Source organism: Athene cunicularia (assembly GCF_003259725.1).
Source record: "Athene cunicularia isolate RWA chromosome 23 unlocalized genomic scaffold, athCun1 chr23_part1, whole genome shotgun sequence".
Taxonomy (NCBI): Eukaryota; Metazoa; Chordata; class Aves; order Strigiformes; family Strigidae; genus Athene; species Athene cunicularia.
In genome coordinates, this window is record NW_020799130.1 from 5,903,961 (window position 1) to 5,918,653 (window position 14,693).

At 40.4% G+C, this 14,693-nt stretch overlaps 1 protein-coding gene across 1 annotated transcript; it reads left to right on the forward strand.

The window, feature by feature from the left end:
- Positions 1-2,945: 2,945 nt before the first annotated feature.
- STX12 (syntaxin 12) lies at positions 2,946-13,518 on the forward strand. The gene is made up of 8 exons (XM_026863353.1): positions 2,946-3,072; positions 5,027-5,126; positions 6,817-6,954; positions 7,802-7,845; positions 9,737-9,842; positions 10,273-10,345; positions 10,508-10,590; positions 12,060-13,518. Exons 1-8 carry the CDS (start codon positions 3,023-3,025, stop codon positions 12,150-12,152), a joined length of 687 nt encoding a protein of 228 aa, XP_026719154.1. The 5' UTR covers positions 2,946-3,022; the 3' UTR covers positions 12,153-13,518.
- The last annotated feature ends 1,175 nt before the right edge of the window (positions 13,519-14,693 follow it).

Sequence of the window (14,693 nt, forward strand, 5' to 3'; positions counted from 1 at the left end):
CCGGGAACTGGCCCGGCCCCGAGGGCCGCCCGGAGGGTGGGGGCCTCGCTTCCCCGTGGCCGCGGACACACGTCAGCTGGTAGCTGAGCTTCTTCCTCGTACGCGGTAATTAACAGCTGGCGTGCTGCCGCCGGCCTGGGCTGAATACGTGCTCCTGTCGCGTTTTGGTGCGGCGTTTGTGTCAGCCTCACCACGCTGCGCCCTCCCCCAGCAGGACTGGAACCCTCTGTCACCCCTGGCGTGAGCCCGGCCCCTGGTTTGCCTTTGGGTGCCTTCAGTGAGGAGCTCCTGTGAAGCAGGGAGCCGAGGGCTGTCACCCCGCCTTGCAGAGGGCCCCCGGGAGGTGCTGCTGTTGCAGGGGCTTCTGAAGGCTGATCTGAACTTGCCCGTTTCCTCTTGATGATGTGGGTAGGGTTCTGCAGGGAGGCCTTCAGCTGCTGAGCAGATTGATATGAAGGAAAGGGTGTTGCAGGTTCTTGGTCATACGGTTGTTATTAGAGAAAGTTATTGGTATTGTAAGCTAATCCTAATATTGATCTCTGAAATAGTCCTTGCTGAATGAGTCACTTCCGAAACAGTCTTTGATATAACCCCTTCCCTAAGGATACTGCCCTGGCGAAAAAGGCATCAATCATCCAAGTATCCATGCAATATTTTAGGGGTGAGGTCAGTTGAACATGTTGGTTCCTCTGAAAGTTGGTGACTTCTCCAATATGATTTTACAAAGCTATTAATATTGCTGAAACTTCTTTGCTTTTGCTCAGTCATGTTCATTTTCCTCTTCATATAGGCATGGCTGCTAGTTGAATTGCTTCTAAGTTCAGCAAATACCACGGGTTGTCTGGGATTTTGCCTTTTTTTTTTTTCCTTTACACCCCGCCTCTCTTGCGTGGGACATCTGTGAGCCTTCCCTTCTAAGCAGTTCAGCTTCTCTTTCTCATAGGACAAGCTTCCACTGTCTCATGACCAGCAGCCATCCTATCTCAGTGTGCTGCCTATCTCAAAGGAAACAAATAATCTTACAGTTTTTATCAAGGTGGGTGGGAACACACAGAACATCTGACTTAATGTTATGGTAATTGGCTTTATTACACGTTTTATAAAAGCTTTCCATTCAAATCTATGAGGAGAAGAGATACTGAAGCCTGTTCTCATTTCTCCATTCCCTGTAGGGAAATCAGGAAGCAAACAGAGGACACAGGTGACTCTTATTCACTCCTTCTGGGAAACTGTAGAGTTAACATTTCACACAAAATGTACAGAAAACTGGTGACCTAAGCTGACAAAACTGTTGCTTGCAAGACTGTTACATTACCAAAGCATGTAGATCAGAGATTTAAATGTTTTAAGTAATCTTACATGTAAAATAGTCAGCATGTGGAAGGCTTTACAGCCTAAAATTGAAAGGGTTTGGATACAGAAAGCTGTTGGCTGAGGGGGCTCACTATGTTGATATGTATACCCACTCTCCAAAGAATAAAGGTGAAGGGCTCCAGCCCCTTCCTTTGGCCTCCCAGACACTTTACTCTCATTTTGTGTAGACTCAGCGTGGTGGTACAGAATATCTAGACAACACAGCGCAAATGCCATTTGCAAAGTCCCTGCTATCTGCCCACAGAGTATAGCCCTTGTCTCGTTTGTCAGTTTAACTTGACTATGAACTTTTCTGACCCTCCTGTGGCTGACAGAGCTGTGAAATACGTGCAGTCTGGCTTGCTAGTAGCTACGTTCAGCTGTGTGTGTAAGAGGTTGCTAAAAAACTGTAGGAGCTAATAGAAGTCTAGAATTCTTGGTGAGAATACTCCCGCTGGATGCAAAAGGTAAAATACTTTGCCTAACTACTGATTAAATCATATCGCAGCCTTAGCTGAGCTGCTGTTGTTATAAGCCATTGGACATCACTTTAAAAGAAGTGGCCATTGTAGGAATCTGATGTTTCTTCAGGAACACATCTAATCCACTGAAGTGGCTTGCTCCAGGATGAAAGCAGAAATTACACCAGCAGGATGTCACTGAATTGGGAGTAGCTCTTGTTAAATTCATGGAGTATTTCAACTCAATTCAGCTGCCCATAGAACTATATTGAGTTGATCCTCCTTGTTGCCTCTCGATGCCTGATGGGATAGCACATGATTTTGTGATCAATTTGAGCCAATCAGACTTTGTACCACTGTCATAAGTGATGCACCCAGCATCTTTAGCAATGCTAAAAATTGTGTGGCTGCAGAATAAAGTGGATCAGCTTGTTGATCTGTCAAAAAGAATATATTCTAAGGTAGAGGGAGTGGGGAGAGATGGTACTTGCTTTTCAGGTAGGTTAATAGTTTGATGTGATTCAGTGTGTGGTTGCATGATCACTAGTGCCTACATAAGAAAAATAGTGGAAAAACATAGGAGATAGGGGAGAAAGGCTAGAGTTTGTCTTTTCACTACAACATGATTTTTAATTGATGCACACTAACCATGAAGCTGTTCCTGATTGTTTGTATTGCAGAAGTTTTGGGCTATCATGAGTAGAAAACTTCAGATTTTATTTCTTTTAACTGATACCAACCCTTGGCTTTTTTTTTTTTAACAGAGCACTAATAATGTAAGTAACTTTAGAATATATTCAAGTGTAGTAAAGCATAGTAAAGCTGTTCTGCAGTAGTTATAGCCTAAAATACAGAAATAACAAGGCTGGTAGAACCAAACAGCTGTGTTAGTTGGTCTAAAAAGGTTGAGGAAGAGGAGTGCACAAACTTCTAGCTCCACAGACTTGTCTTCAGGGTATATATGTTCTCACTTTCTTACCTGAAAGTTAGTCTGTTAGGCTGGATTATGTCCAGGAATGTTTAAAATACACTTTGCATTTAAAGAAAAAAAATGTAAGTGTTTTTTACCAGCTTGAGTCAAACATTGAGAGGAATTCTTTGGGGAAAGCTAGAAGAATACACTCAAGAAGGAATAAAACACACTAGAAATTCTCTTACTAACTCATCTTGTGATCTCTCTATCTTCAGCTGCTCAAATAAAGAATTTGATGAGCCAGCTGGGAACCAAGCAGGATTCCAGCAAGCTTCAGGAGAACTTGTAAGTATTAAATGAGCAAACATTTGTATAGGTTCTCTTTCATTTCTGCCTGTGTTCTTAGAGGAACAGTGCTACTTGCTTTGAAAAGAAGCTTTATGAGATAAATTTGATAAGTCCTACAACCCAAAAATGACTAGCTGCATTAAGTAGTTTACTGGGTGAATTAAGGTGTTTCTGTGGCACTCTGGAGAAGCCATTCAAAACTGCTGGATAGGAATAGTTAGAAACAGTATAGTTTATTTTAAAAGGGTAGTAGTACATCAGCCATGCATCAGCTTACTCTGAGGACTAGCCATAGTAGCTTCACTTGTGGTTTAGAAGAAATGAGCGCCATACTAGGTACTTGCTGCTCACGTAAGAGCAATAAGGAAGAACAGCAAAGAAGACCCATAACTAATGAAAAAGTAGCTGCTAGTACAGTGGATTTAGGCACTAGAAAGATTAGCAATCTTGTATGACAGCCAAAACACCACATATAATTTTGGAAGAATAGAATGCCAGTGGGGGACAATATAGAAGACATTTAAACAGGCATAGTCCAAATGACCCCTAGAGAGATTGAACAGGGAGTCAGTATGTGTCTGCATCGTTTACAAACTTGTAAAGCATAAATAAGAACTCACGAGGAAAATAATTTCTGGAGTCATAAAAGAGAACTTGAAAGTAAGTTTTTCCATTATCTCTTCATGTGACTGTGCCTTGAATCTCTGAATATGCAACTTTTATAATACCTGATTTTTTTGATAGGTTCATAAGTTGTGATAGCTACATACACTGCGTTTGAAGGATGAGATCAGAGCCCAGTTGGGAGAGAAGGGAATTTGTTTGCCTGAGCTGCTCAGTTGACTCGATCTGTTTTTAATCAGTAGATTAAAGAACTAATCACTGGCGACCAAATAGATGCCTTTCCATTTAATTTCACTGTAGAAATAGCCTGCCTCTTTAAGGTGAGAGTGGTTACACTCCACAAATTGTCAGCTGCCATACAAATTTAATACCAAAATGCATGGGTGACTTATCCAGCTCACATCTTGTAGGTCAACTTACACAATAACAAAGCTTGACTGTTTTGATTTGTGTATCTGTTGGGCTAAATAGGTGATTTTCACTTAATTGTCTTGTAATCATTGAATACCAAAAAAAATTGTTTCCCATTTTAGTGTTTTGTGTCTTTCTGGTTTATAGTATTAGTTTTTGTGCGTATGGCTGCAGAATAAAACTTGTGGTTCTGTTCTCTGTGAAGCACTAGTATTCCTTCTATTAAACTGCATCTTTCATATACAAGATGATGTCTTTACATCAGGTTCAATGTAACATGTTTTTCTGTATTGTGGTACTAATGAAGGTGTTGCTGCACTGGATCCTTTGCAACAATAGCTTTGTATTGCAGCACTGTTGGAAAAAAAGACTCAAGGGAAAGCCTTGCATTTCTCAAAGTAGAAGCTGGATCGTTCCTCTATTTGACCATTAATTTTCACAAAAATGTTGGAATTTAATATCTCTGAGTCTCTGTACTTGTATCAGATGTACATTTAACCAATGGAGTTGGTGGTTGTCAAGCAAACAGTTAGTTACCAATTGGTACAACAAGGAATTCATCCTAAAAAGTTATTATGTTCACTGAATAAAGTTGTCTTTCCCTTGAATTTCTCTCTCTTCTGCCATTGGAGAAAAATATCTTTTTAAAACTACTGGATTATACTAGTTAGCACGGAGCACAGAACTTTTTTGAGTCTTTTTTTTTTTTTTAAATGTAGTCCAGAGTCAAGTTGATGGTAAAAGCTAAAAGTACATCTCTGTTCCATTAGGTGGAGAGGGAAAAAAAAAAAAAAGCACCACCATAAAGATGTGTGATCTCAGAACCCCTACTTGGTTATTATTTTGGAAACTGAAATGCTCAGAGACTGCTTTCTGGGCAGGAGCTTGTATAACTGCTTTTGAACTTTTATTTCAGACAACAGCTACAGCATTCTGCAAACCGCCTTGCCAAAGAGACCAATGAATATCTAAAGGAGCTGGGGTCTCTACCACTTCCTCTCTCTGCTTCTGAACAGGTAGGCACACAGAATTTGTCTGGACATATTTTTAAATTGCTCATTTTGTGAAACTAGCTTAGACCACAACCTCACAAATCTTGAATTGGCACAGCTGAAGAGGCAGCAGCCTATTGCAGTGAAGAATGTTGTTGAAGTAGGGATTCATTAAACTGGCTACACCCTGTGAGGCAGTGTTTTAAGATAGAAACTCATAGCAAACTGCATGTCAGTATGAAACAGGATCATGCCAAAAAGCTTTCCCTTGCATGTGATTTATTAGCAGTGGGGGAGAAAGCTGAGTCACCTTGCTCATATGTGAATAAAGCAGGATATAGTGAGGCAATGGTTATGACTTTACCTCTTGCTCCCTCGAGTACCCCCTCCCTATGGGAAAGGGAAGGGACCATCCTCAGCTGTTTGTTTTCTTGCTCTACTTTAAATCACTGCCACAGTATTGATATATCTGCTTTTGTGATATTGTTGTGGGATGATCTGTGGGCATGGGTCAGCAGATGTTGTCTTAGTCTAATTCTGTATTTAAAGTTTTCTATGCCAGTTGTAAGCATGGCCACGTTTTGCCTCTTCAGCAAATATTTTTCAGTTAATCTCCCTCTGGTGAGCAAAATCCTGTCATGTGCATCTCACTGAATGCAGCAGTGACTTTTGAAGCCTAGTGAAGCCTGTTGGAGCAGTCCAGTCAAAATCTGCAGGAACTGGCATCAACATGCTGAGGATCTCCTCTGGCAGAAGGGTTGCTGCTTCCAGACAGCTCAGATGGAATCTGCAATGTATTATGAGGCTGCTGTAGTAGCTTATTACATAAAAAAATTAATTGAAAACATTTGTTTCCTTGAAATGGCTGTTGAATTGATAGAAACTTATTGAAGGATTACGATACTGGAAAGCCTGCAATTTGAGACAGCTGTGGGAATCTCTCTAATGGAAGACATAAAAACTGACCAAAGTATTGAGTGTCCTTAGGACAAGCTTTTTCACAGCTTCTTGTTTCCCATAACAGGGATGTTGCCAACACTCAAAGGAGATATTCTGTGGAGGCTGAATAAGTTGATACTGTAAAAGGAGGATGAAGAGGAATATTGCAACTAATGTCTCTGGAGAAAAAATAAACTAAAGTGGTTATCAGGACTAAGGATATTCTCTGATCAATTAACAGTAGGCTTGTAGTGTGGCATGGCAGGGAGATACAGCTTATGAAACTGGGGTAAGGGGTGTAGTCATTAGTTCTGAAAGTGTGGGGCATCCTGTATTTGTAAGAACGTTAACAGGGTTGTCTTATCAGGACAAGAGAAAGTTAAGTACTAATGAGTTGGCTAAGTAGAGGGTAAAGGCATTATAGGTATACACAAGGTACATATTTAAAGGTGGTAGATTACTGGAATGTGATTTGAATAGAAGTAATGGTGTAGAAGACCTCTCTACTTCAGACTTAAAACTAGATTGAAATTACAGAACCTTATTGCACAAAACTGTTCTGCAACAGGCAAGGCATAGAGCATTTGGTGTAATGAATTAAAATACGGTAGACTTTTTGTTCTCCCCAGTGCGCCAGAATGCTGGAACCAAAAGATCACTTGAATGCCAGCATTCACTTTTGTTGTTATTATGATGATGGCTTTTTTGAGAGTCTGGCAGTTACATTATCATGAATGGGAATGTCTGAACATTTGTTTTTGTTTCAATTCTTTAGCGCCAGCAGAGGCTTCAGAAAGAACGTTTAATGAATGACTTCTCCACGGCCTTAAATAACTTCCAGGCAATACAGAGGCGAGTGTCAGAGAAGGAAAAAGAGACTGTAGCAAGGGCGAGAGCTGGCTCCCGTATTTCTGTAAGTATTTATAGGAATTTTGTGCTGATATAGTGAACTACAAGTCTTTTGAGAGATCTTATACTTGCCTACCAACTTCATAGGTGTCTACTGACACATTAGTGAGTGCAACTGAGACCTTGGTGCATTAGTTTTGTCATTCCAAATGCTGTAAGCAGACACTGATTTCAGTGTGCTCATTGTCAGTGGTAGCAGAGAAGGGAAGAAATCCTGATAGTTGCAAATGTTGTGGAGGATGAGATGGGGAGTCAAAGTATTGTAGGCTGCTCTTTGCTTGACATCAGCCCTAGACTATAACATTTAAGATGTTAGTTGGAAGTTTACCACACCTTAAATTACGTCTTAAAATCTCACACTGTTTATTTTCTTATAGCTTCTGTCCTGCCAATATCTCAAATGTACGTTCAAGCCTTCTCCCTATTATGTTTTGACAAACCCCTGTTGGCTACATTATAAAAAGGGAAAGCATTTTCCTCCCCTTGCCTTTGGGCTTTGTGTTAAGCATGCATTCTTAATTTCTACAAGGGAACGTGTCTGTTGTATTATGCTCTAAATTTTTTGCTACATGTTGAGAAAGGAAGTGACAACAGCAGCTGATCTGAGTAAATGGACTAGCTGCTTTTGATGCTTAGTTGCCTCTGCTTTGCAGAGACAATCTGAATCTAAAAAATCTAAAGATGAGTCTGAATCTAATCTTAATTAACCTAAGTTAAATCTGAAAGTTGAAGCAACAGTGCCATTCTGAAAGAACTCTCCAGACAGTGTATGCCTGTGTCTTCAAGATACTCCTGTTAATTTTGTGAGTGGTCCTGGTAGCCTGAAAGGTTAACTCATTTATCTCTTCCAGGCTGATGAGCGGTTCAGAGAAGAACAGCTTGTTTCATTTGATAGGTAACAGCTTCTTGTTCTCTTGATGTTATACTTTTAACTAATGATGTTACACTTTTAACTAAATAGAATTAGTTCTTGTGGCAAGATATGTTATTGTAACTTGGGCCAGGCTCTGCTGGCTGAATGCAAAGCAAAAAGATTTTAAATACAATTATTACTTGTAATACACAATGTAAAAATTGAACTGTATACAACAGTATTTTATCCTCCTTAAATGTAGACTGTGTGATTACTGCCCTGAGGAGAGTAGTAGAGTCCCCAGTATGTGGCAGTTGGAGCTCCTGGTTTTCTGGACTGTGAGCATGGGATTATCCCTCACTGTGACTCTTTCCACAAAGAGCTCTGTATTTATTTCATGGGTTTGGGAGCTCTCTAGCAGCACAGTTGGGGCAATTACAGAGTAGTGGATGAGGCTGCCTTAAATTTGGAAGTCCTGGACATTGTGCACTGGCAAACTAAAGCTAAAACGTGAACAAAACAGCATTACTGTCACCTGTCAGATAGTTGTATGTGCCTGCATAGTCAATATGGTTATAAAGTGTTTTATCAACACTACAGTGTGGTAAAGAACTCAAGGCACTTCAGATGTATCTGTGATTACTGTGTCTGTTTCTACTGTATGTTTGAGAAAACTGGGATGAAATCTGTTGGCTGTATCTGTACAAATCCTTTAACTTTCTAAATCAAGAGAGCTAGCTTACATGTCTCATCTAGACATCCTCCCTCTGCAAACTGCCCTTCACCTGATCAGCTGCCTGGTGTGCATTCCCTGCATCAGCCCTGTGCTTTCACATTCCAAGTCAGGAGGGAAAACCCCAGGGGTCGTTCAGTTATACACATGCTGTGATGAGTCTGGAGACCTTGCACCCTAAAACAAGGGGAACCAGACAGCTCATGCAGAGGCTCTCAGCTTGGTGAGAGATAATGGCACACAGCAGCTATTCCACAATCAAAGCTGTTCTTGTGTGCTACATGTCAGAAACTTCTGCCTTAAATATCTGAAAACCCTACTGTCATCTGAGAGCTGGAATAGTCAGCTGTCTTTCTGACCTAGTCATGTAGTTTATCTTCATTTCTTTTGGCACTTTGAGACTTTAAAACTTACCATTTAGTCTTGTACACCTAACACTGAACATTATGGTGCTTTCCAGCACACTTCTGTTTGTTGAGAAGAGGGAGATGTTCCCCGTGAAGAACTTCTATGCTGAACATATAGATGGCCTTGTGTTATAGGTACTGCCTTCACTATAATTGGTGTAACTTGTGCAGCAGTTATGAAGTACCAGCTTATCAGGAAAGAAGTAGACTGGAATGCAGAATTATTTGGCTTTTAACATCTCTTTTGGCATGTGTTTTAACTTGAAGTTTTTACTAGACTAGTGAATTAAAAGACTAAAACACTTTATTCTTATCTCCAAATGCCAGAGAGAAAGTGAGAATCTTTGAATCCAGATGCTTGTCAGGTGTTCTTTTGTTCTGATAACATGCTTGCGGGCTGCTCTCTATCAAAACTTTCACCCTGATTTCTACATTTTTGTGGGATTGTGAGAGGGAAGGAAAGTACAGGTATTTAAAAAAAACCCCAACCTGAAATAAGGAGGTTTCTTTTATAATGCTATAGATAACTAGAATATTCTAGAACAGAGTATTCTATGCATGTAACTGCTTTCCAATTTCTTCACTTTTCTTGATCTGTCCCTTTTTTCCAATTGTTCCAATTTGTAACTGTTGTCACAAATCAGTCCTGTCCTTATACAGTTGCAGGGCCAGGAACCTGGGGGTTGTTCTGTAGGAAATTTTTCAACTTTAACTCACTGGCACTTTGATATAAAGAGTGTGGAAATACCTATACTCAGAGAAAGAGTCGTACTTTCTTTCCATCTCTTTTCAGTGGTGAAGATTGGAATCAAATGCAGTCTCAGGAAGAAGATGTGGCAATAACTGAACAGGACCTTGAACTCATTAAAGAAAGAGAAACAGCAATCAGGCAATTAGAGGTGACCAGTAGATCCCGCACAGTTAACAGTATTGGGAGATAAACCAAAGAAGTCATGCAGTGCTAACTAATGGGATGGGCTGAGGAGATCTGAAGGTGGAGGAACAGAGTTCCTGTTCAATCTCCCTGCTCCTGTTGAAGGAGACTAGGTATATTTTCCTTCGGTGTTGACTGGTCCTTCACAGGTGGTAGGAGCCACTCATGTTACAATGTTCATCTCATCTTGCTAATTGCTAGTGTGATGGAACAAATATTCAGTAGGTGGAATATTGTGGGCTCCTGTATTAATCCCAAAGTCCATAGAGAGTAGCATCAAGTCAATGAATGATCTATTCTGACACTGTGAGCAATGGTCAGAAGAGGTACTAAGAATAAGGATTAGAAAAAGTGTAACCAGTGTTTGTTATAACTTGTTAAACTGTTGTCTTCAGGCAGACATTTTGGATGTCAATCAGATATTTAAGGATTTAGCCATGATGATTCATGACCAAGGAGATATGATTGGTAAGTGTGTTTGGATAATAGGAAGTTTCTACTTAGTTCAATTACATGTTTTGCCTACGTAGATTAAATTTTCCAGTAAATAAAAAGTATATTTCTGAATATTTTTTTTTAAATACTGAAGCTCTGAAATATTTTACAATGAGTTCTCTTATTTTTCCATAGATAGCATAGAGGCAAATGTGGAAAGTGCAGAAGTCCATGTGGAAAGAGCCAGTGAGCAGTTACAGAGAGCTGCCTATTATCAGGTAAATTTTGTATGCTTGCATTATTGTTCAGTTGAGCAATAATGGAACAGGCATAACAACGCATACTGAGGACTGCAGCACACCAAACAAGTTATTGAAAAGAGCTTGTGCAAGTTGGCACTCACTCAAAATTGTGCTGCAAGGAATAGATAAAGCACTTGAGTCAAAAACATGGTATTGAAATTAGCTTTTTACTTCACAGGATATATAGTCAATCTGTTCTTTCATGTAGGTCTGCTCAGCAAGTTTAAGTGTTTAGCTGTCTTTGCTGTTCTCAGGAGTTAGCAGAACAGTTAAACAAGAACAAATTCTCATGTTGTATCCATCTTGTAAGCATAGCAGCCAAGACACTGATGTGTGAAAATCCTTGCCCAGAGTCGGGGAACTTCTGGTGACTGGGATTTGCAGCACCCTTCTTCCTGACTGCTGAGTTTCTATCCTGAAGTCTGTCCTCCCTGTCCCATCAAATCTCTTGCAGTACTTCTCACTGCTGTTTTGTGTATCATATTTAATGTTTTCTGTAGGTGTCCTTCACCATTATTGTTCCTGTAGGTCCAGGTTCTGTGAAGGAATAAGGGTTCTGCTTCAGTCAGTCCCATACAGAGCTTCACTGCTGGGACTTCAGGCTTCCACACAAGATATAAAATAGGACTCTTTCAGGCTTTTAATTGGGGAGGTGCTAGAAGGCAACAAAACCAGTGATGTTTAGCACAAGAGAGGGAAAGTAGCTTTTACCATCTGACAGCATTTAATTGTATTCTCTCTCTCTGTGTCTTCCTTTACAAAGTTTAGAGCTATGTTATAAATATAACTTTGGGAGGTATTGGACATGGATGTGTTTTTCTGGATGGAGAAGAAAGTGGTTATATCAAATTAGATACCAAATTAAACACACTCAGTGTATAAGGACAGGCTGTAGTTTCCTATGATGAATAAGGTGATCAAAGGTGTAAAATCTAAGTACAGTAACTGTATATTAAATCATTTAAACTGTAGAAATGCAATAGTATTTCCAAACCAACCCAAAGTGGCCAAGGGGAGATAGTATCAGAGAACTGCTTAGCAGTTTTATTTGTCTTACCTGGAAAATCTAATTAGCTAGAGATGTTTGCCTTTCCTTTGAGGACATGGTGGTGTCCAATAGAGTGAAAAGCATGTGGTAGGTGTTGTCAAGTTGTCTTTTTGTAGCCAACTTGAAGTGAAGCTTGCCTTTTCCCTAAGAGAAGCAAAACTTGCCACAGTTGACTTAACTCCATCTCTTAGACCACTGTGCTCCTAAAACTAAAACCATTTATCTATAGGATCATGCAGTTTAAACTGCAGGTGTTCAGACTATACTGGTTACTTCTCTTGAGTAAGTATGTGCTCTAGTTTGTTGAAGTTAGTAACATTAACTTGTAGACTTGCTTTGTCTTCTTGTCATCTGTTCCTGGTGTCAGTGGCTTTTTTTTTTTTTCTTCTTTTATTAGAAGAAATCTCGTAAGAAGATCTGTATCCTGATTCTTGGTCTTGCTGTGGCTTCTATAATCATAGGATTCCTTATCTGGCAAACAACAAAATGAAATCTTCATGTGGAACCTAGTTTCATGGCAGAGATTTTTTTCCCTCAGAGCGAACAGGCTGACTAGTCTCAGAAATGAATTGACCACCCTGAGAGAGCACAAGCTGGAACTACTTCTAGTAATAGATATTAGCAACTAATGTGCAGATAACTAGTATTTGGAATTAGTGAACCATGGAGACAGTATTTATCAGTTTATATACAAATTATGTTGTTTTATGTAACTAAAATCTCGTGGTTTTGCTTTCTGTAATGTATTATTCACTGTCCCAACTGTATGCTGAAGTGTGATCAATAATTGGAGATGTCTTGTTTTTGACAAGTGGCACAACTATAACATTTTGTATGTATAGGTAACTTTGTTGGACTGGAATAAGAATGACATTCAAAGAGGGCACAACACCAATTTTCATTACCTTAATCTAGCAGTTTCTAAAGTCTCCAGTATCTGCCCCATGGTTTTATTAGTCTCCAAGTGGCTGTGGTTCTTGATTCTCTTGAAGAGAAAGATGTTCTTACAGATTTGAAAGGCAAGGAGAGATATGCATGTATGATAGTTGGAACCACTGCGTGCTGGTCAGTTTAGCCTTCAGACTTGTAACTGTGGTGTTTAATTTTTTTGAGCGTGGTTGTGGTTGTCTTTTTCCAAAATGCATCATTTGAGGACAGAATGTTCTTTGACTTAGAGTAATTAACACTGCAGCTTCCTTAGAGAAACTAGCTGGTGGTTTGTTATTGGACAAATCTCTTCTCATGCTGACTCTCAAGCACTAGAAACACAAAGTTTGGCTGCTCGCTCCTAATTGGTTTTAGAAACTTCCAGGGAGAAAATCACACAAAGATGAGGAAGTGGGCACTTAAATTTACAAGCCAGCAAGATAGATGAGTATTAGCTGAAATCTTGCTTCTTAAGAAGTACTCTTGAAGCTCACTTGTAGTGTACTAGTAAATATTATGTGTGGCTTGTGAACATCTGGTATTTTCCATTCTTTATGAAACAGAAAGTGCAGAAACTGGCTAAGTGAAATGCTAGGTTTTTCAGACTGAGAATGTCTGTGCAAATGAAAATGATCACTGGTTCCAACTGTCTTGCTAGTAGAACTGGGCAGAACGTAGCAGCCACTCTCTGCTTCGATGTAGCTCTGAACTGACATGTACTGAGGGAACAGTAATCTGTCCAAAGCCCAACGGGGTGTGGTGAATGCAGCATACTGACCCATTTTGTATTTAATCCTTATTCCATGTCTCCTGTATAATAAAGTAAATGTGAAAGCTGGGAAGGGAGTGTGTTATCCCAATTGCACAGTGGTTTGCACTATTGCGCCATCATTCCATCTAATAACCATCAATAAACACTTAAAACCCTATGTCAGAACTTCTTTATTTTGCAGTTTAGATGTTGGCATGGGTATGTTTGCAGTTCCTTCTGTAAGCAGGGTAGAAGACTGTATCAGTAGCAGCAGCTACTTCCTCCATCTTTAGTTCTTTGGTCCCTGATTCTTAAGAATGAAACTAGGTAGAAACACTAAATTACTTCCATGAGGATATATAGAACACACCAGTGCAGAGGCCTGTACTATAACTGATCACAGAAAAATCAATCTGATGCCCCAGAACAGTGTTGGGTCAACTTTGACTAGAGGTTTGACTAGAACTTGAAGCTTTTTCTGAGCCTGTATGGTAAACTCTGAGTTGAAAGTAAGGGAACTGCATATCGTTCTGCTCCTTATTTAAAATTTTCCTCCTAAATGGGAGAACCTAGTGCTTTGTATGCTGCCTGCTTCAGGGGCAGAGTCCTTGGGATGTCCCATCTCTGTATGAAAATGAACGCACTTGCCTCCTCACCATGCTTAAAAGGGAATCTGGGTGCATTTTCTGTAGGATCCATGTTCACTCTAGCCTCTTTAAGTCTTCTGGGAACTGGAGTTGAGAACACCAGTCCAGCTTGCTCGACTCGGGATTGCTGTAATCGCTTGACTCCTTTCTCCCTTTTCTTTACATTGTTGAACTTCCCAGTAGAGCTGCTGCAGAGCATGTTTTTGACAGCAGTCTTGACTAATGTACCTGAGTGTGAAAAATCACCATCAGAAACTCATCCCTCTTGCTGCAGCCTTCTGGCACTAAGTGTTCCTGGCACTCAGATGTGTTTTCTACCACTCAGAGTTGCTGGAAACTTATTCTGGGAAGTCTGGCGCTCGCTGTGACAGCCGCGAAGGGCTAAGCTTGCTCATGCTGCTTGTCGCGGTAGCTGTCCCTGCACGGTCCTTTGAGGAACAGCTCTTGGAGGAGCTGCAGCTCACTGGGATGACACTGGAGAAATGTGATTTTTTTCCCTCGTATGAACTCAATTTTCTGTACTTGTCCCCGCATTACCGGGGGTTCCGTCTGCTGTTCAGTCAAAAGTGGAAGCGCTAGAAGAGTGGCTAGATCGGGCTCTGAAAACCTGTTACAGAGGGGTTTGACCCGCACTATTCCCCCGCTGTTACACTGAACTTTTCACCGACCCTCCCTGTCAGCATCGACTGCGTCCCGCGGCCGCCGC